This window comes from Alligator mississippiensis, chromosome 1 (assembly GCF_030867095.1).
Source record: "Alligator mississippiensis isolate rAllMis1 chromosome 1, rAllMis1, whole genome shotgun sequence".
Taxonomy (NCBI): domain Eukaryota; kingdom Metazoa; phylum Chordata; order Crocodylia; family Alligatoridae; genus Alligator; species Alligator mississippiensis.
The window spans coordinates 13144335-13168919 of record NC_081824.1 but is presented as its reverse complement, the minus strand read 5'-3'; the positions used below and the strand labels follow the sequence as shown (position 1 = coordinate 13168919).

The window sequence follows — 24585 nt, the reverse complement described above, 5'->3', positions numbered from 1 at the left end:
ATAAAGTTATTTAGGCGTGTTGCCATCACTGTCTCCGTAGGGAGGTGGTGCCAGAACTCTGCTCTGAGAGCTGAGAACCTTGTTCTGATCTCTGGCCAAGTTTATTCCTAGCCAGTTTAAACCCATTTGTTCTTGTGCCATCTTTGCCTTTTAGTTTAAATAGTTCTCTTTATTTCCCTGGTGTTTACCTCCGGAGGTATGTACAGACAGCAATATAGCCCATGTTTTTCTTCTGGTAGACTAAAATGACTAAGTGCTCTCAGCCTCCAGCCATCTGATAGGCTCTTCATCCCACAGATCATCCTAAGCAGACCTTCCCTGAACCTGTTGAGTTTGAATGATCTTTCTTGCAAATAGGGGACCAAAGTTATACACAGCATTTTCAGTGAGCTTGTATCAGAGCCTTGTATTCTGGCGTTAACCCTTGGCATGTCCTAGGATTGCATTTATCTTTACAGGCTCATCACTTTTGTGTCCCATAGTCATCATCATATAATCTACTAGTAAGCCCAGGTCCTTCTCCTCTTCACTCATTTCCTATTCATGAGCTCCCAGATTCTGGCAGAAATTCCTGTTGTTCATCCTCAGGGACAGACTTTGCACTGCTAAATTTCATCCCATTTCTATCAGTTCAGTCAGTTTGTGCCATTAGGATTACATCAGTGTAGCTCGACTCAGGGAGATTTCATCTTGTTTCAGCCTCAATTTCAACCTGGTTGTAATAAAAAATTATATTGAACAAGGAATATTTCAGGAGAAATCTTCATATCATAACCATACATTCAGGTCTCGTTTCAGACTGCTTCCTTATATGTACAGCATTAAAAATCCAAATAATTAATTGCATGCAGGAATTTTAAAAAATAGCTTCAAAGTGGACAAATGCCCCTCTGAATGTTTGTTTTGATCCCATGAAAAAATCTAGGAAAAAAGAATAAAATGTTAACTCTGGAGGTCAAAATGTGACTTACAGATCAAATGTGAAACAGTGGTATTGAACAGAAATATGCCAAAAGTAAAAAAGTAATTATGTTTTGAGCGCTACGACTGATCCACAGAACCTTGAGGTCTATAGAAAGACTTCCACTGATTTCAAATGGCTTTTGCTCTTATCTTAAAGGACTAAAATACCAGTAGAGATGTTTATGAAAAAAGCAGGTATATTGGTTGTAAATAAATGATAAAAACACGGAACTGAAAGGGCACTTGCTGTTGTAGGCAATCATGCCATATCCTTCTTGACAGGCCTATCCCATGTCAAATTATGCTGTTTATAAACCAAAGCATCTTAAAACTAGCTAGGTTTTTGCCACTGCTACTGTGATGGAAAGGCTGTTCCAGAACCTCTTGGCTCTGATGGTTGGGAACAGGAATGCTTTTCTAATTTCCAGTTTCAGTGTCTTCATATCTAGCTTATCTCCATTTGTTCCTGTGCCAACTTTATCTCATGTCATCAGTAAACTTCATTAGCACACACTTAGTTTCTGTGCTAATGCCATTAGCTTCTGGGATTGGCAATGTCTTCACCATCATTTTCAGTGCATCTCACAATGCAGCTTCTTGAAAATATTCTTTTTTAACAAAATAAAAACCAAGTTGAGATTTATCAGCCTTGAATTATTTATCCCACACACTTATAAGGTCTTATTCATCTAAAGGAGAGGAGAATTTATATGGCTGTTTACAATGCGTACGATGTACTTTTTATAGATCAGAATAGCCCCTAGCAGAGGCTTTTATTAGCAAAATATGTACACTCAGCAGATAGTAAAAGTCAAAGGCAGTAACAGTCAAGGCAAAAGGCATTTCCTGGGGATTAATGACTAGCTGGGAGGAGTCGGATGGCTCAAAATGCCGCTGAGTGCCATTAAGTGCAGCTGATGATTAATGCTCTCTGCTGAGGTCAATATTATTGTTATCAGCTGAAAATCAGAAAAACCCAGATGTATGGGGGGGGGGGGGGAGGTTAAACTGGGTGACGAAGTTTCAGTTGATATGGGACACACGGGATAGTTTGCAGAGCTAATAAATAGCCTGTACATTAATCAGACAAAGAGCTTGAGTTCAGTAGCATAACTTCAAGAGTGTGACTGGGGGTGGGCAAGAGGGGCATCAGTCCCAAGCACCAATTTAGAGAAGAAGCAGCCACAGTCTGGAGAGTTCATGTCATGGCAGGCAAGAAACTCCTTTGCTTTCCGGTGCAATCACCCTCCGTCACCCCTTTCTTGGGTCTACCCAAGATGCTGGAATAGCTAGCTATGCCTCTGAGTTCAAGCAACTATGCCAGCATAAAACAGAACAATTAGCAGAATAAGGCTCACAGTGCTTTTATGAGTTCCTAGCATTTTATTCAAGTTCCAACTCATAATCAGCTTTTCTGAAGACACTCCAGTGTCTCTCCTTCGGTGCTTAATGACACGGTACAGACATTCAGGGGGGCTAGGGGGAGGTTAAATTGGTTCAAAATGCCTGCTCGATATCAGGTAAATCAGGATGTGGGGGCTAGCAGGAAGGTTGAGGTTCCAGCAAGCTGGAAGGGTTTGAGGGTCTGCCAGGGAATGGGGGGGAGGCACAAGCCATGAGGGGTGGGGGACAGCATGACCCATGGTCCTGCCCCTCCCCACACTGGGACTTCCTTGCTTGGCTCCAGCAGCAGCGAATGCTGATGAAAGCGGCTGCAGCTTGTGAGATAGGGCGGAGAGGCCTGGCTGGAGGAGGAAGAGACAAGCGGGGCAAAAAATAACCCAGAGTGTGAGGAGGCATGAAAAGAGCAGCCCCGGGGCGGAGGACAACAGCTGGGATTTTCCAGTCCTGAGGCTATGCGGGGAAAGTGTACAGAAGTACCACGTCCCAGTTTGACCTAAATTGAGTAAGTCTGATAACACAGATCCAGGTTTATCTTAATCCAGGTTTTGCAATTTTTAAACCAGTTTGGGTGCAGGGAACTTCTGTTCAGTTCCAGGTTTAGACTGATTGCTGGTCACTGGGGCTGGGGCTGTAAGTGTAAGGTCAGCACCGGGACGAGCTAAATTTAGATTGGGGGGCCATTTCAAACTCGATTTAACCTCCCCAAATGTCTGTACTTTGCCAGTAAGAGTGCCGCTAGCATTCAGAAAAGTACAGGAATTGCCCTCTGCTACCCAGGTAGCCACTTGAAATATGGTTTCTTCTCCCTTATTTGCATTACAGCACAAACTTGGTCAGGGCTGAAAGAGCTGGTTATGTCTCTGTCTCACAGGGTAACAACATGCTGCATAAAAAAGTCCTGTCTCTTCTTAGTTTCAAACCTCTCTGCTGGTAATTTCAGTCGCTGCTCCCTAGTTCTACTATTCTGGGACTTGGCAAATAAGAACCAGGTTCCCTATTCACTTTGTCCACATCCTTCATGACCTTAAAGACCTCCATTATATCCCCCACCAGCCTTCTCCTTTCCAAACTGAAGAGCTGTTTAATTCTCCTCTTACGGCAGCTGCTCGATACCGCTGATCCTTTTGGTTGCCCTTCTTTGTACCTTTTCTGATTGTATCTACTACATCTTTTTTGAGATGTGGAGGCCAGAACTGCACACAGCATTAAAGATGTGGCCTCGCCACAAAATTATATAATGTCCCATATTTTTTGTTTTGTTTTCAGTTCCCTTCTTAATGATGCCCAGCATTTTATTAGAGGCATGGATTGTTAGCAGTATCTGTGCATTTAGGAGTGCTTTTCGATAAGTTTTGGGGGTTTAAGTGCCCTTCCTCATGACCCGAGCTGACCATCATAGTGATTCCACCCCTGGAGGGTCATCTTAAATTTCATTAGGTTTTTTGGTTGCCGCTGCGCGTTGAGACGATGTGTTTAGAGAATGATCTACAATGCCTCTTACCTTTCAAGGTCTCTTTTCTGAGTCATAATAAGGGCTGGGTGTGTAAGCACAAAGTAAGACAGACCCCCCTCTAAAGGTCTTCAAGTCTAATTAGCCATGAGATCTGACTCTGAGTAATGAAGACGGACCTTCTTTCAGGAAGGCTTAAGTTATTTTCAGTTGTTACTGGGGTGCTGTACTCCAAAGAAAGATTTGCACACACGTAGCCATCAGCAGCATGCAACAAGTTGTTTCATTGATTCTGCAAACTCCAAGAACTAGCCTCCATGTTCTTGAATGCTACCTTGCGACAGCAGTAGTTTGCTGTTACTGTACTGGATCGCAGCTCACTGGTTCCTCATACGTATTTCCACAGCGCGGTCCATGCTGGTGCATTCATTCACTGAGAACACAGAAGAGATTGGCTCCCTGCTCCGATATGGCTTGCATTTGCACAGAATTGCACTTGCAGGGAAACGTTGGATCCTTCAGCCAGATCCTGTGTGGACAGACTTGTCTGAGAATGGTGTTGCCAAACACTAGCAAGTTTGTACTGACTATGTGTGAACGGAGACTTTGTAAAGGCTCTTACATTTGCTCCTCCCAAACCAAGCCTGGGCTCAGAGGAGCTTCCCAAAACAAGGTTGCTAGATTTTTTTAACAAAATATTTTCACTAATCTCATTCTCAGAAATCGCTGGACTGTTCTGTCAGGCATGTTATAAAATATTTAGCCTGAGGTAACACCTGCACTGGAAAATTTCCATCCAAGTGGTTTATGGTATCACAGTTTATACCATAAAAACTTAAAAGATGTATCTTATAATGGGAAGTGATGGGCAGCCATGCTGATAGGTGGTATTGCCAGGTGGTTTGGTAATACAGACATACCTTCATATAGCACGCTCCTAAAAGACAGGCTGTCCTGCTTCAGCTGCCCTTCAGTCCACTTCCCTGTCTGAGCAAAATGATGCAAAGAAGCCACAAGATGGGTGAGTGCAGTCTAGTATGAGCTGTCACCCACAGGGGAGATATTTTTCAGAGACACGGTAGAGAAAATGACGTGTTTCATAGTTTTGCAGTCAGGCTGGAAGGGACCTTACAGGTCATTGGGTCCAGCCCCCTCTCCCGTCTCCTTTCCCTTAGTTCAAAAATTAAAGAAAAAAAAGTCAATCACCCTCTCCTAGGATTCAGCTCTTCCTTTAAGAGGCTTATTTGAGTGACGGCAGGAGTTCTCGCCATGCTGCAGCTCCTCCTCCTCCTCCTCCTGCTGCAGTCCCGCACTCCCATACACTGACACATCAGGACCAGGGTGCTAATTACCTCCCCAGATGTACCCAAATCCAACACAACTCGGAATTTAAGATAAACACTAATAATTAGATTATGGATTAATTATAAATTATATTAAATTGGATTGTAAATACATTTAATGAATTAGATTATAAATTTGTTATCATCATTTCTAAGTCTAAAATCTAATTTTTGGAGGGTCATCTTAAATTTGTCCCTTCGGCCCTTCAGCAGGGGAGCAGAGGCTGTGGGAGACAGTGGTCGCAGCTCAGGGTCAGAGTCAGGGCTGCAGCTGCTGCTGTTTCCCTCTGTTCCTTGTACTCTAATGTGAGGGGTTTTATCCCCGTGTTGAATGGGGAGGGGAGCCTCATCTTATATCTGAGTAAATACGGTATAGCCATTGATTTTTTTTTTTCTTCCCCCCCATGTCATCTATGGTCTTTTCTAGTTGTCTCCTCGAAGGACTCAGGGATTGTTTTGGCCCATTAAAGCTAGAGAAGTTGAAAGAAAATACTGATTTCAACTGGAGAAAATACAGGTGTATCAGCCAAAATCAGAGTATTATGATCATACTATACAGTGGTTTCCACCTGATACGTGTTGCCGTGTGTGTAAATTATGACATATGGAAATAAACTGGGACAAATTTCTTAACTCCTGCTTTTTCCAAAATAGTCACAATTCTTCTCCTGTGGCAGGAGGATATATACTATTCTGTGTATCAACTGATGTTATAAATTCTGTATTACTTGAAATCTTAAAATCAAAATTGGAGGTATTTCTGGAAGAGAGACTATAATTCCCTGCAAGTGATAGCCTTGATGTAGGAATTGCTGGTGGGTTTCTATGGCTTGAGTTACACAGGAGGTCAGACTAGATAGTCACAATGGTTCCTTCTTGCCTTAAAGTTTCCGAATCCCTACCTCTGTAAAAGACAATAAGCAAGTAATGTCAGTATTGATTAAGGGCTTTACTGGCCTATGGTGATCTCAAAATAGCCTTGAATGCACACACAATTTCTAGATTTTACAGATTTTGTAAAGTTGTAGGATACTCGGGATTCTCACTGATTTCAGTACAGGAACCTCAGGTTGCCTGTAGATGTGCAGGGAGGCTGCGCCGACACGCTGTAATTACAGTGTGTCAGAGCAGATTCGATTAATCTAGTCTGCTGGAGCTTGCTAATTAGTGCGCTTCAGTAAGCCCCCGCATCTCGTGTATCAGCTCTCCCATGCTTCAAAATGGTGGTGGGGGCAATTTAACTAAAGCTCATTCGACAAGCTTTAGTTAAAGCGCTATTTTGAAGCATGGGAACACTGATGCATGAGAGACTGCTGGCACTTGAATTAGAGCAGCTCTTGGAGTCGCTCTACTTAAAGCCACAGAGCACGTGTAAAAATGACCCAAGCGTACCTTCATACATTTGTGGTAAGATTCTTATTTTACAGTGCACTAATATCATGTGTCTTGAAACTTTTGAGCTATCAAGATCCAGGTTGAAAGCCTGAATTGTCCTGTCTGACCCATCAAAATACCAGTGTTTTCCATCCAGTTTGTTCAGGTGCAGATGGCTGTGCATAGTGCCGGCCAGTAAAGGATCAGGTCCTGTATTAAAATCTTTTTAGAGCACTCTTCTTGCAGGATCAAAGTATACACGAGAAGCTTGAACTTGTAAGAGAATGCTGATGGTTCTGGTATTTAGTCCAGTCTGAGATTTTGGCTTGACTAGTCCTAATGATATAAAAAAAATCCCCAACTTGAAGAAGGACTGTCTGTGCCTGAAAGCCTGTCAGACATCTCTCCCAACTATACAATTGTTCTAATACAAGGTATCACAAAAAATCCTTGCATCTCATACATTTCCTGATCCATCATGGATACAACAACACTCCAGCCCTACCGACCCCCCCCCCCACCCCTGGCTTTACTGCTTGTTTGTGGAGAAAGTAAGAGAGGGAGAGAGGTGGTATATATTGAGGGCATTCTCCTCTGAAATGCTGCTTCCACAGGATGCTGCTCACAGACTGTTCATTTTATCCAATGACTTTTCAATATAACATGCATAAGCAGTGATTGGGGTAGGCTAATCAGCTCTGCCTCTCAACAGTGCTAATTAGCGTACCTGCAAACTCCACGTAAATGTGGCTACACTACTTCAGGAGATGGCACACGTGGAGCAGCATAGCATAGCTGAGCAGAGTGCAGACATGACCTAAATGAAGGTGGCCAACTTGCAGCACGTGTGCCAAGTGGCACAGGAAATATGTGTGTGGCAAACAACAGACGAGGGAGGGAACGGGCAGCACAGTGGCAGATAGGGCAAGAAGCAAAAAGCAAAGCAGCAGGTTGGGCAAGGGGCACAGGCCAGGAGCAGACTGGGTACGGAGTACAGGGCAGGGGGAAGAAAACAAAGCAATCAGTTGGGGATTGGAGTGACACGTGGGGAGGTGAGGGGCTAATTGTGGCATGCCTGATAAAATAGGTTGGCCTCCACCAATCTAAATCATACCTATCTCCTACTTTAGGCACTTAAATCCTTTTGTGGATCTAAGCCTAAATTACTCTGAGCCTAGTTCAATGTTTGCCTGCTCTGGTGCAATTCCTTTGGATTGATTTATACTCATGTAAATGAGGTCACAATTATGAGTGTAAATTGCAATTTTTTATCTTTTTCACTTTGACTTCTAAAAGTTGCCATGATAGTCACATAGATTTGATATTAATAAAAGTTACTCCCTAATTTGACCAGAGTTTTTTATTTGCAGGAGAAATTTGAGGGCTTGTTCCATGCCTATGATGACTGTGTGACTTTCCAGCTGTTTAAAAGCTTCAGGCGTGTGCGGATAAACTTCAGTAGTCCTAACTCGGCTGCTCGTGCTAGGATAGAGCTGCATGAAACACAGTTCAGAGGGAAAAAGCTAAAGCTATACTTTGCACAGGTAAAAACCTTTTGACTTGAAATCCTTTCTCTTATTACATCTTTATTGGGGTGGTTTCTTTTCACTATTGCATAGGTGCAGAAACATGGCCTAGTAAAACTGAATGAAATTAATATCAATGAGCAGAATTGGTTCTGTGTTTTTTGTGGTCATAAAAAGGCTCTATAAGATGCTAGAATTTTCTCAGCTCTGTATTGAACCTACAAACTCAATGTAGAGTTTAAATTAGGCAATAGGAAATCTGAAGAGGGGTGGGTCTTAAGACACCTAGCTCTGGACTACAGGGAAGAAGCTATATTGGATTGGGATTTATGCCCCCAACTTCTCTTGGATGTAGGTTCCTAAATCATCCCTTTTAAAATGGACACTGATGCAACCCTTTTATAAACTACAGGCAACCCCCGCTTAACACTGTTTTGCTTAGCACTGTTTTGCTATAAGGCTCATTTTAAATTGATAGCTGATGCCACTTAGCGCTCGGCGAGTTTTGTTATAACGCTTGCAGTCGCCATCTTGGGTTGTCAGAAACTTTCTGATTCACTTAACGCTAGTTTTGCTTAAAATGCTCAGTTTTTCAGGAACCAAATAAGAGCGCTAAGTGGGGGTTGCCTGTAATTTAGTGGCTAGTGGCTGTTTAGGCACTTAAATGAACTAATTATTAGTAGGGCTGTCAACTAATCACAGTTAATGCATTAATTGTTGTTCACATTAATTTTTTTAACGCATTAATAGCGCACATGGTTTTGGAGGCCGTACCTAGGCTCTACTTTGTCGCTGTCACTGCCACCACCAGGCTGCCCCAAGGAGCAGCGATGGCAGCCAAGAGGACCACAGAGCAGCCCGGGTTCATGTTCTGGTCAGCTGCATCGGGGGGGAGGGGCACACACATACACAGACATGCCGCCGCAGCCTGCAGGGGGCCAGGAACGCAGCCCAGCAGTGTATGGCACAGCGCGCAGCAGGTGTGTGTGTGAAGGGGAGGGGGTGCGGGGGAGGGAAGAGCATGGGGGGCAGATCGAGGCCCCCATGCTTGGAGAGGGAGTGGGGCGGAGGCAGGGACAGTGGCAGAGATTGGGGTGAATGGGAACTCGGGGTGGGTCATGGGATGGTCAGAGCCGTGGGCAAGCTCCCACCGCTGCGCGCACTCCGGGGGGGGCATGGGGGGTATGTGCCTCCCAGATTTGTGTACAGGGCAGAGGCAGGCTGAGGCTCTGCACCCTGCTGCCTTTGCCCCAGGAGCCACTCACTAGCTGTGCCACGTCCCCTGCCTGCCTGGCAGCGGTAGGCATGTGGCATTGCATGGCTCCTGGGGAACAGCAGTGGGGCTCAGAGCCCCATCCCATGGTGGTGGCCCGCCTCTGCCCCATGCACAAATCTGGGGGGCACATGGCCCCCATGCCTTCCTCTGGGTGCACATAGCGGTAGGAGCCCCCTGCATTTTCTAGATGCCCACAGCTCCAACTGTCCCGCAACCTGCCCTGGGGCCCCATTCACCCCTGCCTCTGCCCTACTCCCTCTCTCACCATGGGGGCCTCGATCTGTCCTTCCCTTTCACACACTTACCTGCTGGGCAGTGTGTGTGTGTGTGTGTGTCTGTCTGCCCACCCCTCACTCCCAAGCCACAGCCCTCCTAGCCCTGCTACTGCCCCTGACTCCTGACCCACAGTGCCCCGCATTGTACCCAGGATATGTGGGAATCCCCCTCCCTGGGCTCCAGACCCCCCACACACCCACAGCCCGCCACACACCCCCTCCACACCCATCCCCCAACTGTACAAAATACCTGCATAACTTTGAGTTTTTCTGTACATAATTTTGAGTTTTTAGCTGTGCGATTAAAATCAGGATTAATTATTTTTTTAATCGCACAACTAACCGTGATCACATTTTTTAATCATTTGACAACCCTAGTTGTTAGATCAAGAACTGAAGTAGTCTTTGGAATAGGGATTAGGACAATGATCTATCTCCCATGTGAGTACTATAATTTCTGGGCTACAATCAGGCTCACCGGGCACCTCCAAATTGTGTCCACCCAGCTGCAGCATGGGCATAGCTGACAGGGAGCTGCATTGGGGCTGGGCAGCTTCCAGCTGTGTCTGTGGCACAATGTTGGGACAGGGCTGAGGGAGAGCGGGGGAGAAGTAGCAGCAGCATGGACATGGTTTGCAGATGCCTGGCTCCAGTACAGCTCCCCTCTGGTTAGAAGCTGCACCTTTGCAGCATCTGGGGAGGAGGAGGCCGGGGGAAGTGGCAGTGGCTCAGGCACAGCTCCCAGCTGTATGGCCCCAGTGTGGGTACAGGGAAAGCCCCCTACCACTGACACACTGCCAAAGCCACCCAGCCCACGCTGGACCAGAGCCAGGCTGTTCTGACCCTGTCTTAGGTTATACAAGACATCAGACTGGCCCCTTCTGACCTTTGAAATGTGAATCGACAACTTGGAGGTTGAAATCCTACATATATCTTCAGAGCGTACTCGGTGGCCTGGGGCACTGCAGACTTACACTGCCCCTTTCAACGTGCCTTCCACCTTTCAGGATGAGATTACATTCAGTTCCCAGGCCCACCACTCAGTCCTCGCCTGCCTGCTGAGACTGCCAGTGAGGCTGCTGCTTGGGGTGAGGGTCTCTCTGGTGTGGACACCTGTCTTCAGGAATCTAAATTAAGACCCACCAACTCATTTCACAGATGACACCAAACAATAATATCTGTCATTAGACGTTTGTGACACTATATAATCATCATTCAACCATCATTTCACTTACAGAACTTAACATAAGCAACAAACCTCTGTTTCTATTACACTCCAAAGGTCCAGACCTCTGAGACAGATGGGGACAAGCTTCATTTGGCTCCACCACAGCCTGCAAAACAGTTTCTCATCTCGCCTCCGGCCTCTCCTCCTGTAGGATGGCAAACAATAGATGATGCAACACCTGTCATCAACTATGACCTTCTTTATGCAGTTTCTAAACTAGGACCAGGTAAGGTTTGTGGCTTTCTTGTATGGGAATGCATCAACAAGCAGATCAGAAATAGGGCAAAGAGTTAATAATGTAACTCGCCCCCATGAAGAGCTTCAGCACAAGGCTTGCTCATCACTGAAGCCCCGATTAAGCCCTTACATATGTGATCTAGAGGCCTTGTAGTGGATGTTTGGTTAGGAGTGAATTTTAGCCTATATACATAACTACCAGTATTGTTTCCCAGCTGGAGACAGCTCTGTTGTACAAGGCATAGAGATGCAACCCCAGCTCAGAGGTGCTTACAATCTAAAATGCAGACTGGAATACACTGGCAGGCCCAGAGGATAAGCAAACAGAATTGTTCATTGTGGTAGTTCAGTTGTTTGGAAGGGCTGGTGTTTTATGCATCAAACAACTATACTTACCTGGATCCAAGATGACTTCAAATTTAAGATGACCCCCCCCCCCAGGTAGATTCTATATATGGAAAATGTATACATTCATTATAATTTTCCAGGTATAGAATCAAATTATTGGAGGGTCAGTTTAAATTTGCCCCTCCTCCCTGAACTGCTACAGTGTAAAAACAGCAACAAAGGTGCAGGTGGCTGAGGGGGGTCAGGCAGCCCCCTTGCCCTCTGCCCCCCCACTTCTTCCCTCTGCAGCCTGCCCCACCCCCCACAGTGCCTACCCCCATGCAGCCTCTTCCCCCCCTGCCAGTGCCCATGTGCGCTGTTCCCCAGCAGTGAGTGGAGCTGGATCGTGCCTAAGAGGAAAGGGAGGGGAGGGGGCAGAGGCTGCAGAGTGGGGGGCTTCAGAGAGCAAGCAGGGAGGCGCAGGTGGCTGCTGTGTCTCTGTCTGGCCCAGACTCAGACATGTTCCCTTTGCCCCCTCTCCCTTGTACACAAATCTAAGACAAGGGGCTTTTTTCCTCATGCTGAAGAGGGGGCTCATCTTGGATTTGAGTTAACATGGTATACAGCGACCAAAGACAATGCTTATATATGTTTTCTTTCTGACAAGTTCTGCTAGCTGCTGAATGCTTCTTAAGCACTCTGACCTCTCAGAGTGGAAAGAGGGATCCTCGCAGGACTGAGCCCACAGAGAGAAAAACGCACACCCCACTTTCAGGAGTGGGGCTGTGGGGCTTGCCTATGGGGTTGCTCAGAGAAGCAAGCAGAAATGAATGGAGACAATTAGAGACTCCTAGAAGTGAGTCTCAGATGACAGTGAATAAGTAGATACAATGGAAGTAGGTCCTCCCATCCCTGTGGTGGGTGAGGGCTACTTGGGAAAATTTTAACCAGGTGTTTTCCATTACAAAATCCCAGTTTGTGGCGACCAGACACGTTCCCAGATCAAGCCCAATTTCCCTTTTCAGAAAAATTGAAACAAATTTTGAAGCTGTTGAAATGACCCATTTCAGCATCTTCAAAATGAAACTATTCTATTTGTAGAGAGTAAACTATTATTTAGGCAGTTAAATTATTATGAAGGTTATTATAATGTATCATAAACCTTAAAATATTGACAAAATAAAAATATATACATTATCTAAACAAAATTGTTTTGATTGGCCTGATTTAATTTCCCCGCCTAATTTTTAGTTTTGGAAGTTTCTGAGGGTCAACTTTTTGACCCTCCAAAAATTTCCTCCTGCTTGAGTCAAATGTCCAAGAAAATGTCCAAACTTCAGAAACTTCTCCGAGGGCAGAAGAAGGGTTTCATGCTCATCTGTATAGGGGGGACCTCTTTGCTGTATGGCTGCCAGCTGAAGAAGTCCTGACAGATGAGAGAAGAGTTCCTAGAGGGAGAGGATGGGACAGCAGATGGCTGGTCCCCTTCAAAATCCATGAAGCTTATGGGACCATCCCATGATGTTTTCAAGTGAGAGCCCAGTCCGTGCATGTCCTCAGTTCTGATGGAATAGCATGGGGGAAATCTTCAGCTGGGAAAGCACCCAGAGATCCCCTGTCTCAGCCCCATCACATGGGCTTTCCCGCAGGATGGGATGATTAGGTCCAGTGCTTCTTACTGTAGTACAGACCATTATTCTCAGAATCAAGCTTTATGCCTCTAAACTGCTGAATACCAGGAAAACAAAGAGCCCTCCTTTCTCCTGGCTTCAGCAGCATTATAAATGGAAACATGTAAACGAATCCTCCAGCTAGCTGGGTAATAAATCAATTCCTGTTCTGGAGCAGTGAAATGTGAAATATCACTCATTATTCTGCACTCTGGGACAGCAATGCATGAAGGTCATATTCACCCTTGTTTAAGGAGCCTGCAGGGAACAATATGAAAAGTCATTGTTTCCTCTCCCTCCCCACCCCTCCTACCTCCTTTTCTATTTTTAGCATGTTAAGGAGATCAATTTTAGTTAACTGCAGAGGAGGTTTTAAAACTGCTGCATTTCTCAACTGTGCACTCGCTATATTTAGGATTTCATTTAAAAAATCTCTCAGCCCTCTGCATTATCTCCTTTTTAAATCATATAGCATTGGCAGAGGCAACATTTCAAGTATCTCATGCTTGTTTAAGTCAGACAGATCTTTCCCCCGTCAGAATCCTTTTCTTTGGTTGAGTTATTACCAAAAAGAAATGGGTGTTTTCCACTGTGGGAGAAGAGGTAAAAAGAGCCTGGATCCTGCAATCTTTACTCAAGATGGCATTTCTGCTCATTTCAGTATTCTGACTGGCTGGAAGGGAGCTGGGGCAAGACCTGTGCATCACCTAGGTCCCACTTAAAGCCTAGTCCCCAAAGAGGTGGAAGCTTCCTAGGTCCAATAGCCCTCATGCTGCCCCTCTGTGCATGGGTGACTTCTGAGAAGACTTGTCCCAGCACTGACCTTGATTGGTTTTAGTCCATTATACTAAACATGGTGTAGAATATGAGTAATAATAATAATGTTATGCACCAATGAACAACCCTCACCTCTATGGCCACAGAGTTTCCCTTGTAACAGAAGTGCTGTAGTTTTCCTGAATAAGAGCATAGCATGGACTCAAGGCCACGTGTATCCCCTTCATGGCTCTGGGAGACACCCAGCCCTGCAGGATACTTGGGGAGGGGTGAGGAGGAAACTAGGACAGTGAGGTCTGTTGCGGTGGCTGTTGACCAGCTCTGGGCTTGGGTGCAGAGGATTGCTTCTTCCAGTGCAGCCTGCAATCCTCTGGCATTTGCTCTTGATACTCCAACAAGAGGCTGGATGAGGGCACTAAAGGGTTGCAGTGAGGTTCTCTGCAGTTAGCTGGATTTTATTTTTACTGGAAGTCTCAGAGCACTTTGAAAATACTAATTCAGTGAGCCTAATGCATCCCTGGGCAGTAGGTGAGTATTGTGTCCTACAGCACCAGCTACAATAATGTCTATCACTCCCGGTATCAGCAGTATCCGAACTGAGCCCTGCAGTACATCCTGTACAGAGGAGCCCGTCTGTCCCAGAGGGTCCCAGACATCTGTTGTATCTGTTTTACAGATGTTAAGATTGGGCTAAGGGAGTTTCTGTAAAGCACATAGCACACACCAGTGGCAGAAACAGTGTTCTTTCCTAACCACTAGCCCACGGTTCATGCTGTCTGTTATGAGTATGGGAGTGCTGGGGTTTTGGTTGTAGCCATGTTGGTGTAAGGACACAGGCAGGCAAGGTTCTTTGCGTAGACATGGTATCTTTTATTAGACCAACTTAGTTGGAAAAAAGTTCTTTGCAAGCTGAGTATATGGGAGTGTTATTTACTTATCTGCATATTAATATCCACCCCAAACAGAACTACAGAGTTGAGGGCGACATTTATCCATCTGTAGAGGGTCACTTCACTGTTGTGAACACCAGACACATTTATTGGCCTGGACTAGTCTTACAAGATTGTTAGCGTACCAAACTAGGTACAAAAAGAACTTAGCCACCCTAGCTATGATCATCGCAGGGTAAATGATAATTTTAAGAGTTGCATGAAGTTGTACAAGACTGATGCAATCCCAGTTACCAGCTGTTGCTCCATGTGTGGATGGTTGGGAAGCTTTCTGGAGGCGATCCACTGAGAACAACATACATTTCCTTAGAGTTTTCCTAAGCTCAAATGAAACGAGACTCTTCTAGCTGCAAGTTCCCTTCCCCTCTCGTTTCCAGAATGGCATTGCCTGCACTTCCCACAGAATACTCCCTACAAATGCGAGATCCCCAATATCCATCTGCATTAGTTTGTTGTGTGTTGCTACCCAGGCTCTGCCACATATTCTTACTAGTGAGCTACAAGAAGGATCCTGTGAGCAATCCATATAGTTATCCTTAAACACAGAGCTCCAAATATTAATGCATATAGACTGTTTATTTCATGTGACTCAGGTCTTTCAAAGGCCAGATTCAGAGCCTGTTTCTACAGCCTTTGTTCCCACTGAAGACACTGAAGCTATTCATATGAGTAAAATATACTTAGTCATGGCTAGATTATGATTAGCTCTAGTGCAGTGTTGCAGGGGAGTAAGAAAGTTGCATCTTCCATTGCAACTATTCCATTGCAACTAAGATTATGTTAGGAAACACGTAAATGTTGGCTTCAAGGTCTCAAGGAACCATACGGCTGGTGCAATATGCACTTCCCACAGCAGGCAAGGGCTAAGAGGTAGCTGGCTCCCTGCTGCACAGCCTTCCTGTACATACCATGCTGCAGGTACTGACCTGTGGAGGTGGCTGGGCATAGGAGGGGAGTAGACTGCATCCTGAAAAAATTACAACAGTCTGCCAAGTGCAATCTAGGATCCTCAAGGAGCATTATCCTTCTCAGGGCCTGTCTGCACAGCCTCCCTCCCAGCCCTGGAACTGCCACTGATAACACAAGCCCTAGATGCTTGTTCCTGTGCAAGCACCCATGAGGTCCGCCATTTGGCAGAGTGGATGGTTTGGGAATCAGAATGGTTTAGAGTGGGCCCTAGTCCTGCCTCACAGACTCATCCTTACATTCCCCCAAGACAGAGCCTGACTGCTGCCCTGAGCCCTGGGAGTGATGCAAGGCAAGAAACAGGAGCCCCATGAAAGCTGTTCTACACAGCAAGAGTCCTTTTAGCAAGCAGCCAGAAGAGCTGCAGATAGCAAGCCTGTAGGGAGCAGCTTAGAACCTGCTACACCTTTTTCTTCCAAACTGTTGTGTGGCATTGCAGGCGCACAAGGACCCAGAAGTGGCTGCATGTCAAAGACGGGAGAAGCAGTCTCTGTATATACAGGGATAGATTCTATCCTTGTGTGACTTTTGATCTTTTTTTGGTAGATTAGCACAAGCAGGTAGAGTGCGTGGAATGATGGTGCAGGCACTCGCTCCGTAACAGCAGAACGTGTATTGATTAGTGGAAAGGGTGTCGAAACAGCCCTCCTCCGTTGTGACACGACTGAGTTCCAGAAACAGCTTTGCTCTTACTTCACCAAGCAGCACACCCATACAGCTGATCTTCCTCGCAGTTTCATCTCAAGTCCTCCTGCCTGGCAAGTGCCACCCTTTCGAGCAGGGGCGGGCAATTATTTTGGGTGGAGGGCCGCTTACTGAGTTTTGGGGCGCTGTTGAGGGCTGCATGGGTAGCCCCGCCCCTTGACACTTGCCCCACCCCATGTCACCATATTGGGACCAGAAGTCCTGCCCCCATCCCCTGACCTTTGCCACCAGGAGTCCCTCCCCTTGCTCCGGAAGTACTCCTTTTGGGAGGGAGCCAGCTGCAGTCTTAAAACCGGAAAAAAACCCCAAATCATGTACAAAAAAATAAAACATCTATTATAACTTGCTTTAATTGTATTTAAAAATGTATCTAGAGGTGACTGCATAATAGCTCAAAATACAGTCCTAGTGTCTGTTGTGTGCGCAGTAAGGAGGTATATGTGGCGGGGTGTGCTTGGGGAGTGGGGTGTGGGTATGGTGGAGGGGTGTGGGGTATGTGGTCAGGGTGGGAGCTGTGGGAGGGGGTGGGGTTATGGTGGGTCGGGTGGGAGAGAAAGAGAGACTGGGCTGGGCTGCCGGCTCCATTGTGTGCGGCTCTTGTGAACTATACATGTGAGCCTCACACAATGCAGCCAGGCAGACCCCGTGCCCAGGCTCCGCGCCCCTGCTGCCCCACCCTGGTTCCCTGCTGATCCTAGGGCACCTGCATGGGCTCCACACCCACCCGCCACCACTGTTTCTCTGCTTTCCCTCCTAAACGCTTGCCCTCCACTTTCCCTGTGGCTCCCACTGCTCCCTGCACCACTGCCACTTCCTGTGCCACATCCTGTGGCCCCGCCACTCCCTGCACCACTGCCACTTCCCATGCTGCATCCTGCAGCTACTGCCACTTTTCCCACTGCTTCCTGTGGCCCCCGTTACTTCCCATAGCCGCTACCACTTCCTGCACTGCTCCCTGCACCCCCTGCCACTCCCACTACTTGTACCACTTCCCTCAGCCCCCGCTGCTGCTGCCACTTCCCTTTGCTCCCCGCCACTGCTACCCATCTGGCTTCAGCCCAGCTCAGTAAGCACCACAGGGCTCCCAGCTGCTGCGTGGTTTGCAGTGGTTTTCCCCACTCCCTCCATCTGATCTTACTTTCCACTCGGATGGAGGAAGGCGGGGAACTGGGGTCACCAGCCGCAGAGGCTTCCAGTTAGAGGATGGGGGTGCAAGGTGTGGGGAGGGGAGGGGCTCAGGGTGGGTGGATCCGGGCCTAGCTGCTCAACCACTGGGTCCTGCCACAGGCTCCCCCTGGGTCTTGCTGCCAGTGGCTGCATGTCATCTTTGACAGACAGCCAGGGCAAATAAAAATTAATTTTCTAAATTTTTTAGTGGCCCTGAAGGCTGGATAGAATGACCTGGCAGGGCAGACGCAGCCTACAGGCTGTATTTTGCCCGTCCCTGCTTTAGAGCTTCACTGTGAATCTGCCACATTCTCAGACCTGCCAGCAGTGGAACTGGTAAAGCACATTAAGTAGGGCTGGCTGTGGCAGAGTGCCATTGGATAGTTTTGGCCAGAAACAAATGTGGGGCTAAATTTGCAGAATCACCTAGGAGATGGAGTCACTACTTGCCCTCCTTGGACCCACTAGTGAGAGCTCTACATGTGAGAGATGGCAGTTCAAATCCCTCTTCTAGCTGAGGGTTTTACAACTCCATCTACCTGCTTGGAGAGTGCTCTAACTACCAGGGTTTCCTGGAGGTGCTTGCTCAAAATCACTTCAGTTGGAGCCATTCCCCTTTTGCATAAATTCTTTAGTATTCAGTGTACCAGAGAAAGGCAGTGGATTAGGGCACTTTCTGGGATGAAATGTTTAGTTTAACATGAAATAAAAAACTGTGAATTTTTCTTTCCAGCAAGGAAAAACAACTAGCTTTCATCTTGGTTCCATTAAAACTAATTAGAATAGAACTGTTAGCTGAACCAAAAAATACATTTCTAGTGCTGTACTATTAAGTTGAGTTAAAGACTATTTTTACAGTGTGTTTTTGTTGGAAAATGGTGATTTGGCAAAACCAAAACTTTTGGCAGGGCTGAGTTAACTTTGACACTCATTGGAGAAGGTTTCTGACAACGTAGGGTTGATTCTTTGATCAGGTGAAAGACTCTGTGGATGGGGGGAAGAGCAGCAGATGTGATTTTAACAGTCTCCAACAACATAAGAGGATGGAGCTGGACTGTTCTCAGTGGTGGCAGATGACTGATCGAGGATCAATGGTCTCAAATTGCAGCAAGGGAAGTTTAGGTTGGATATTAGAAAACACTTTCTCACTAGGAGTGTGGTGAAGCACTGGAGCAGGTTACCTAGAGAGGTGGTGGAGTCTCCATCCTTGGAGGTTTTTAAGGCCTGACTTGATAAAGCCCTGGCTGGGATAATCTAGTTGGGGATGTTCCTGCTTTGAGCAGGGGGTTGGATTAGATGACCTCCTGAGGTTCCTTCCAACCCTAATTTTCTATGATTCTGTGATTTTCAGGAATAAACTAAGGAAGTACAACCTAGATGAAAGTACTAAAGTGGATACATAACTGACTTGGATCATCATGCTCTATGAGGATTCATCAATGGCTCAATATCTAGTTGGGAGAAGGTATCCAGTGGGGTTGCCCAGGGGCTGCCCTGGGTCCAGTATTGTATAACATCTTCATTAATGATTTGGGCTATGGGATTGACTGCACGTTTAGCAAATTTGTGGATGACACCAAGTTGGGGGGAGTTGTAGACTCCCTGGGGGCCAGGGCTAGGATTCAGAATGACCTGGAATAAACTGGAGAAATGGTCTACAATTAATCAGATAATATTCAGCAAGGACAAGTGCAAAGTCCTGCATTTGGGACAGAATAATTGCATACAGTGATTCAGACTGGGGGATGAGTGGCTGGGCTGCAGTACTGCTGAAAAGGGCCTGGCATTTGCATAAGCTGAGTATGAGCCAGCAGTGTGCTTTTGTTGCAAAAAGCCAACTGCATCCTGGGTGGTATTAACAAAAGTGTCGCTTGCAAAGCAAGGGAAGTCATTCTCCTGCTATATTCAGCCCTGGTGAGGCTTCACCTACAGTAGTGTGCCCAGTTTTGGGCCCTACAGCTCAAGAAGGATGTGGACAGATAAGAAAGTCCAGCAGAGAGCAACCAAAGTGATTAGAAGCCTGAAAAACATGAATTAAGAGGAAAGACTAATAGAACTAGGATTACCTAGCGTGAAATGACATGTTAGACTTAGACCATCCTAAGGGCACTTCAAATGAGGGGTCATTTATAGACATGCTCTGGGAGGCAGGGGAGGAGTGCTTTAATTGGCGATCTGTACTAATTAAAAGTGCTGAAGCGTCACAGGTATCAGCGTCCTTATGCTGAAATAATGGTGGCAGGGCGCTTTGAACCAAAGCTCATTCAACAAGCTTTAGTTCAAAGTGCCCCTGCTACCATTTTTCAGCACAGGGACACTGATACATGTGATGCTGGAGGCTGCTGGAGCACATTAATTTCCGCGCTCCAGCAGACTCGATTAATCGAATCTGGTCCGATGCGCTGGATTTACAGCATGTCGGGGCAGCCTCCCTGGATGTGTATGTGCCCTGAGTGTTTGCATGTTAAAGCTCATTAACTTGTGCTAAGTGCCCTCTGAGTATCTCAAAGTTACACTGCTTCAGGCAAGGGTAAACTCTGGGCTCTGCTACTAAATTCATATTAGGGTAACTTCAGTCTACTCCCCAAAGATAAAACAAGCAATTTGTAGTCCTCTAGCATCCCAGGATGCACTGTCCCACTTCCCCCCCCCCACCCAGAGTACGGATGTCATGGCTTCTAGCAATGCCCCTGCTCACCAGCCCTATAGTGGCAAGTCAGAGCTCTGAAGGCAAGAAATGACATTAACCCTTAATGTGCGACTGCTCCCATATGTTCTAACTTGAACATTGCTTGACATTCCAAAGATTGAGTGTGGTCCAAGTGTGACCTGTAACTTCCCCTTTAGCCTGGAGAAAAGAAGGCTGAGGAGGGATTTATAACAGTCTTTAAATATCTGAAAGATGATTATAAGGAGGATGGAGGCAGACTATTCTCTGTGGCAGTAGAGGATAGGACTGGGAGCAATGGCCTTAAACTTCAACAGAAGAAATTTAGGTTGGAGATCAGGAAGAACTTTCTCCTTGTGAGGGTGTGTTAAGCAGTGGAACAAGCTACCTAGAGAAGTTGTGGAATCTCCACCCCTGGAAATCGTCAAGAGCAGGTTGCACAGGCACTGGCTGGGGTGATTTATTCAGGAGTGAGCCTGTCTTGGGCAGGATACTGGACTGTATGACCTCACGGGTCCCTTCCAGCCCTTCTTGCCTGCGAGCCTATGATCCAGCATGGGATTTCTGGTGGCAAGGGACCTTATCCCTCAATAGACCCATGATTAGGGCATCCGCCCCACTCAACATGGAAACCCAGGTTCAAGCCTCTTCTCTGCCTGTCTTGAACCTGGGTTTCCAACATCCTATGTAACTGTCCTAATCTCTAGTTTGCTGCCTTTTCTAGATTGTCTCATGTTTCTCATGACAACAAAAGACTGGGCTTCACACCACTGCTCCATGGAAAAATAACGAAATATCAGATTTTTGCTGCAAACTGTTTCCTGCACAACTGTGCTGCTAAGGTGTAGCCTCAGACTGAGGGTGGCATAGGGTAACCCTGCTCCAAGAGGTCATGCTTCCACTTCACCATCCACTAAAAGGGTACACAATGTTCCTCATTCGGGAAGTGTGGGAGGTTGTGGCTCCTTTCCCTTTGCTATAGCTTATACTTTCCTAGAGTGAATGCTTTCCTGGAGAGGGGGCTAGTGGGAAGCAAATCCTGCTCTCAGCTGTGGTGATTCTTATGATGGAGGCAAGTGATGAGCTTGGCTGACACTGTGTCCCCTACCCAGCTCACCCTCATGAAGGCCAGATAGAATCTGACCCACAATGTTTGTAAAGCATTCTGGATTAAGGGACTATAACTGGAAGGCATTATTATGGGGCTAATGACACACGTAAGTGGAGCAGACAGCTCTGAACCTATTCATATTTGATCGTGATTCAGAACAAGGAAGAAGGAAATGGCATAATAATACTTCTACCCTGCATTGGTTCCTAATTAATCAAGCCCATAAAATCCCTACTTTGCCACACAAAAGAGCTTCAGAGTACAAGAGAAGGCCATCAATAAAAGGTCATGATACTGACTCAAATGAATAGAAAACCACGTGCCATTAATTTTTGTGTGATTACCAGATTATTCCTATGGTGTTACTGCCCTATGTGCAACTGCCCAGACGTTGTAAATTCTCTTATGGTTAACGTTATTGAAGCAAATGGTTCCAGACACATTTGAATAGTGCAAGATTACAACTGAATTACATTACAAGATTACATTTGAATAACGTTTCTACTAGGTCCATATGGCTTGGAGTGTCTTAGGAACAGGTTCTGGTAACTCAAGATGATATATGTGTTATAACTTCATTCTTTTGCACATCATTCCCCCCAGGCAGATTACAGCTGGTAGAATTTGATAAATCTCATGCCATTTTTCCAACTAAATTGACATGGGTATTTTCTTTATTAGTTCAGTTAGATGATTTGCCACATCACTTAAATATACATCCACCTAAAAGGGGAGAAAGGAACCAAAGACAGTTACAGAAAATGAGAGGCCCCACCGGAGGAGATGCTGAAGATACTGCCACAGAAGTAAGAGGAGGATAAGGAGAGCATGCAGTCACTGAAGCCCAAGTAGGACAAGATACTGAAAAGATCTTATGATTGACAGTGACAAGCAACTAAGAAGTCAACAGAGATGAAAATGGGACAGAGGCTCTGAGATTGCTCAGGACAAGTCAACTGAACACCTCATTAGCCATGTCCCCACAAGCAGGATCGTGTGGTTTGCAGCACCTCAAAGTCTTTTGAGGTGCCATGAAATGTGTGTGGCATTCGTGAATCTGTTTGTAAAATTAGATACCGTGAAATACCAGTATCTAAAAAAAGCGGTGGGAGAAAAAAGCAGGGTGGCACATGTAGCAGCACTGTGTGCTGCGAAAAACTGGAGCCTGGCCAGTCAGAGCCACACTCCAGCTGCCAGCTAGGCTTCGCGCACCCGGACTGCCACTGCTGCTGCCCTGGGGGGCCCCCAGCGCAGGTAAGGCTGCTGGGGCCAGCCTGGGTGCTGGCTCCAGCCTCCCTTACCTCACCCAGGGCAATTTGCTTGCACCAAAGCGGGAATGCAGGGGAGTGCCCAGGAACAGCAGCAACAAATATGCCGCTGCTGTATATCCATGGGGAAAGCATGTTTCCGCTTGCAGGGATGTGCCCTTTGAGTCTATTTAGAGTTATGGTTTGGGAAAAGGAACTCAGGGTAACTTTTGGAGTGTGTGTGTGTATATATATATATGTGTATATATATATATATGTGTATATATATGTGTGTGTGTATATATATATATATATATATACACATACATACATATATATATATATATATATATATATATATATATATATATATATATATATATAGGTCAAAGAAGACAGGAGATGGGGCAGTAGTTGGAAAAGGAGGCAAGATCAAGGTTGTTTTTCTAAGAGCAGGATGAGACCACACCATAATTAAATTGAGAAGGGGCTTTAATGCAGGGATGGTGACACTGGGGTAGTTAGAGAAGTTTTAGGAGGCGGTAGATGGCAAACTTTGGTGCTACTTATAGAGTGAAGAAGAGAATGGGGAGGGAGAACGGTGTATGACAGATCTCGTCCATCTGCTTCTAGAATATCTTGCAGTGGTAGGGAGCAGGGTTTATCAAGGAGTCAGAAGTACAAATAAGTACCAGCTCTGCTGTGGACAATGATATGTTTAGCAGATACATCAGCTAATCCCATCTTACCACAAAACAGGATTCTCCCAGGAGACCTGATGCCTGCCCTCACCTGTACATTGGGTGCCTATGAAGTGTATGTCATGTGTGGCAGAAAGAATTCAAATATAATAAAAGTGCACTACTTCTGGTTGTGTGTCTGTCTATCCTTAATGCTCCGGGCCAACTGCGCATGCGCTGCCCGGAGCTTATTGACAGAGAGACACACAGGCGAGGTGAGACAGGGCTGGTGGGGGCCGGGGTGTGCTCCGCTATGCAGGGGGAGGGGGGCGTGGCGTGGCGTGCAGCTGTGTGTGTGTGGCTGGGTGTGTGTGTGTGTGGCATGCGTGTGGCGTGGGTGGGTGGCGTGTGGCTGGGTGTGTGTGGCATGTGGGTGTGGCTGGGTGTGTGCAGCATGTGGGTGGGTGTGGCATGTGTGGCTGGATGGGTGTGTGTGTATGTGGTGTGTGGCTTGGTGGGAGGGGCTGGCATGTGGGTGGGTGGGTGGGTGTGGATGTGTGTGTCTGGGTGGGTGGGTCTGTGTGGCTGGGTGCGTGTGTGGCTGGGTGTATGTGTGGTGTGTGGCTGGGTGTATGTGTGATGTGGCTTGCTGTATGTGGTGTGTGGCACATGGCTGGGTGTGTGTATGGCATGGGGCTGTGTGGGTGGAGGAGTGTATGTGGCATGTGTCTGGGTGGGTAGATGGGTGGCATGTGGCTGGGTGAGTGGGTGGATGTGTGTGTGTGGTGTGGCAGGTTGTGTGTGTGTGTGGCCTGTGGCTGGATATATGTGCTGTGCAGGTGGGTGGATGTGGCACATGGCTGTGTGTGTGTGTGTGGCATGTGGCTGGGTGTGTGTGGTGTGTGTGTAGGTGTGTCGTGTGGGGGGACACACTGGGCCGGACATAAAGTGGGGGGGTTGCACGCGGAGTGGCGGCAGCATGGGGTGGTGGGTGGTGTCGCTCCATCCCTGCCGCCCGCCCGCCCGCCCGTCATTCTTGATGGGCACTTTGCTAGTGAATAAATAAAAGATGATCATGCCGGAGCCTCAGTAGCTCTTGGCTTAGATGTCTTGTTCTTCCAGTGCCTGAGGCTGGTCAGATTGCCCTTGGTCTTGTACGTCATTTAAAGTAATTGTAAACTTGCTTTCTAAACATAACAGTCCCTGAGAAGAGGTCCAGCCATGCCTTGTACTAAATGGGA

The 24585-nt window shown here is 46.6% G+C and overlaps 1 protein-coding gene and 1 long non-coding RNA gene across 3 annotated transcripts in view; one reads left to right on the top strand and one right to left on the bottom strand.

Annotated features, from left to right (window-relative positions):
• The window catches only part of LOC109284165 (uncharacterized), a 45422-nt gene that overhangs the window by 5346 nt on the left and 15491 nt on the right, over positions 1 to 24585 (bottom strand). Inside the window, exon 2 of the long non-coding RNA XR_002091514.2 lies at positions 10870 to 10984. This is a non-coding gene — a long non-coding RNA (uncharacterized LOC109284165). The remainder of the gene's footprint in view (positions 1 to 10869; positions 10985 to 24585) is intronic.
• Positions 1 to 24585, top strand: part of RCAN2 (regulator of calcineurin 2) — a 176100-nt gene that overhangs the window by 137949 nt on the left and 13566 nt on the right. For both annotated transcript variants that reach the window (XM_014608427.3, XM_019491596.2), the window contains 2 exons: positions 7905 to 8078; positions 10894 to 11065. In XM_014608427.3, coding sequence (XP_014463913.2) covers positions 7905 to 8078; positions 10894 to 11065 — 346 coding nt within the window. The remainder of the gene's footprint in view (positions 1 to 7904; positions 8079 to 10893; positions 11066 to 24585) is intronic.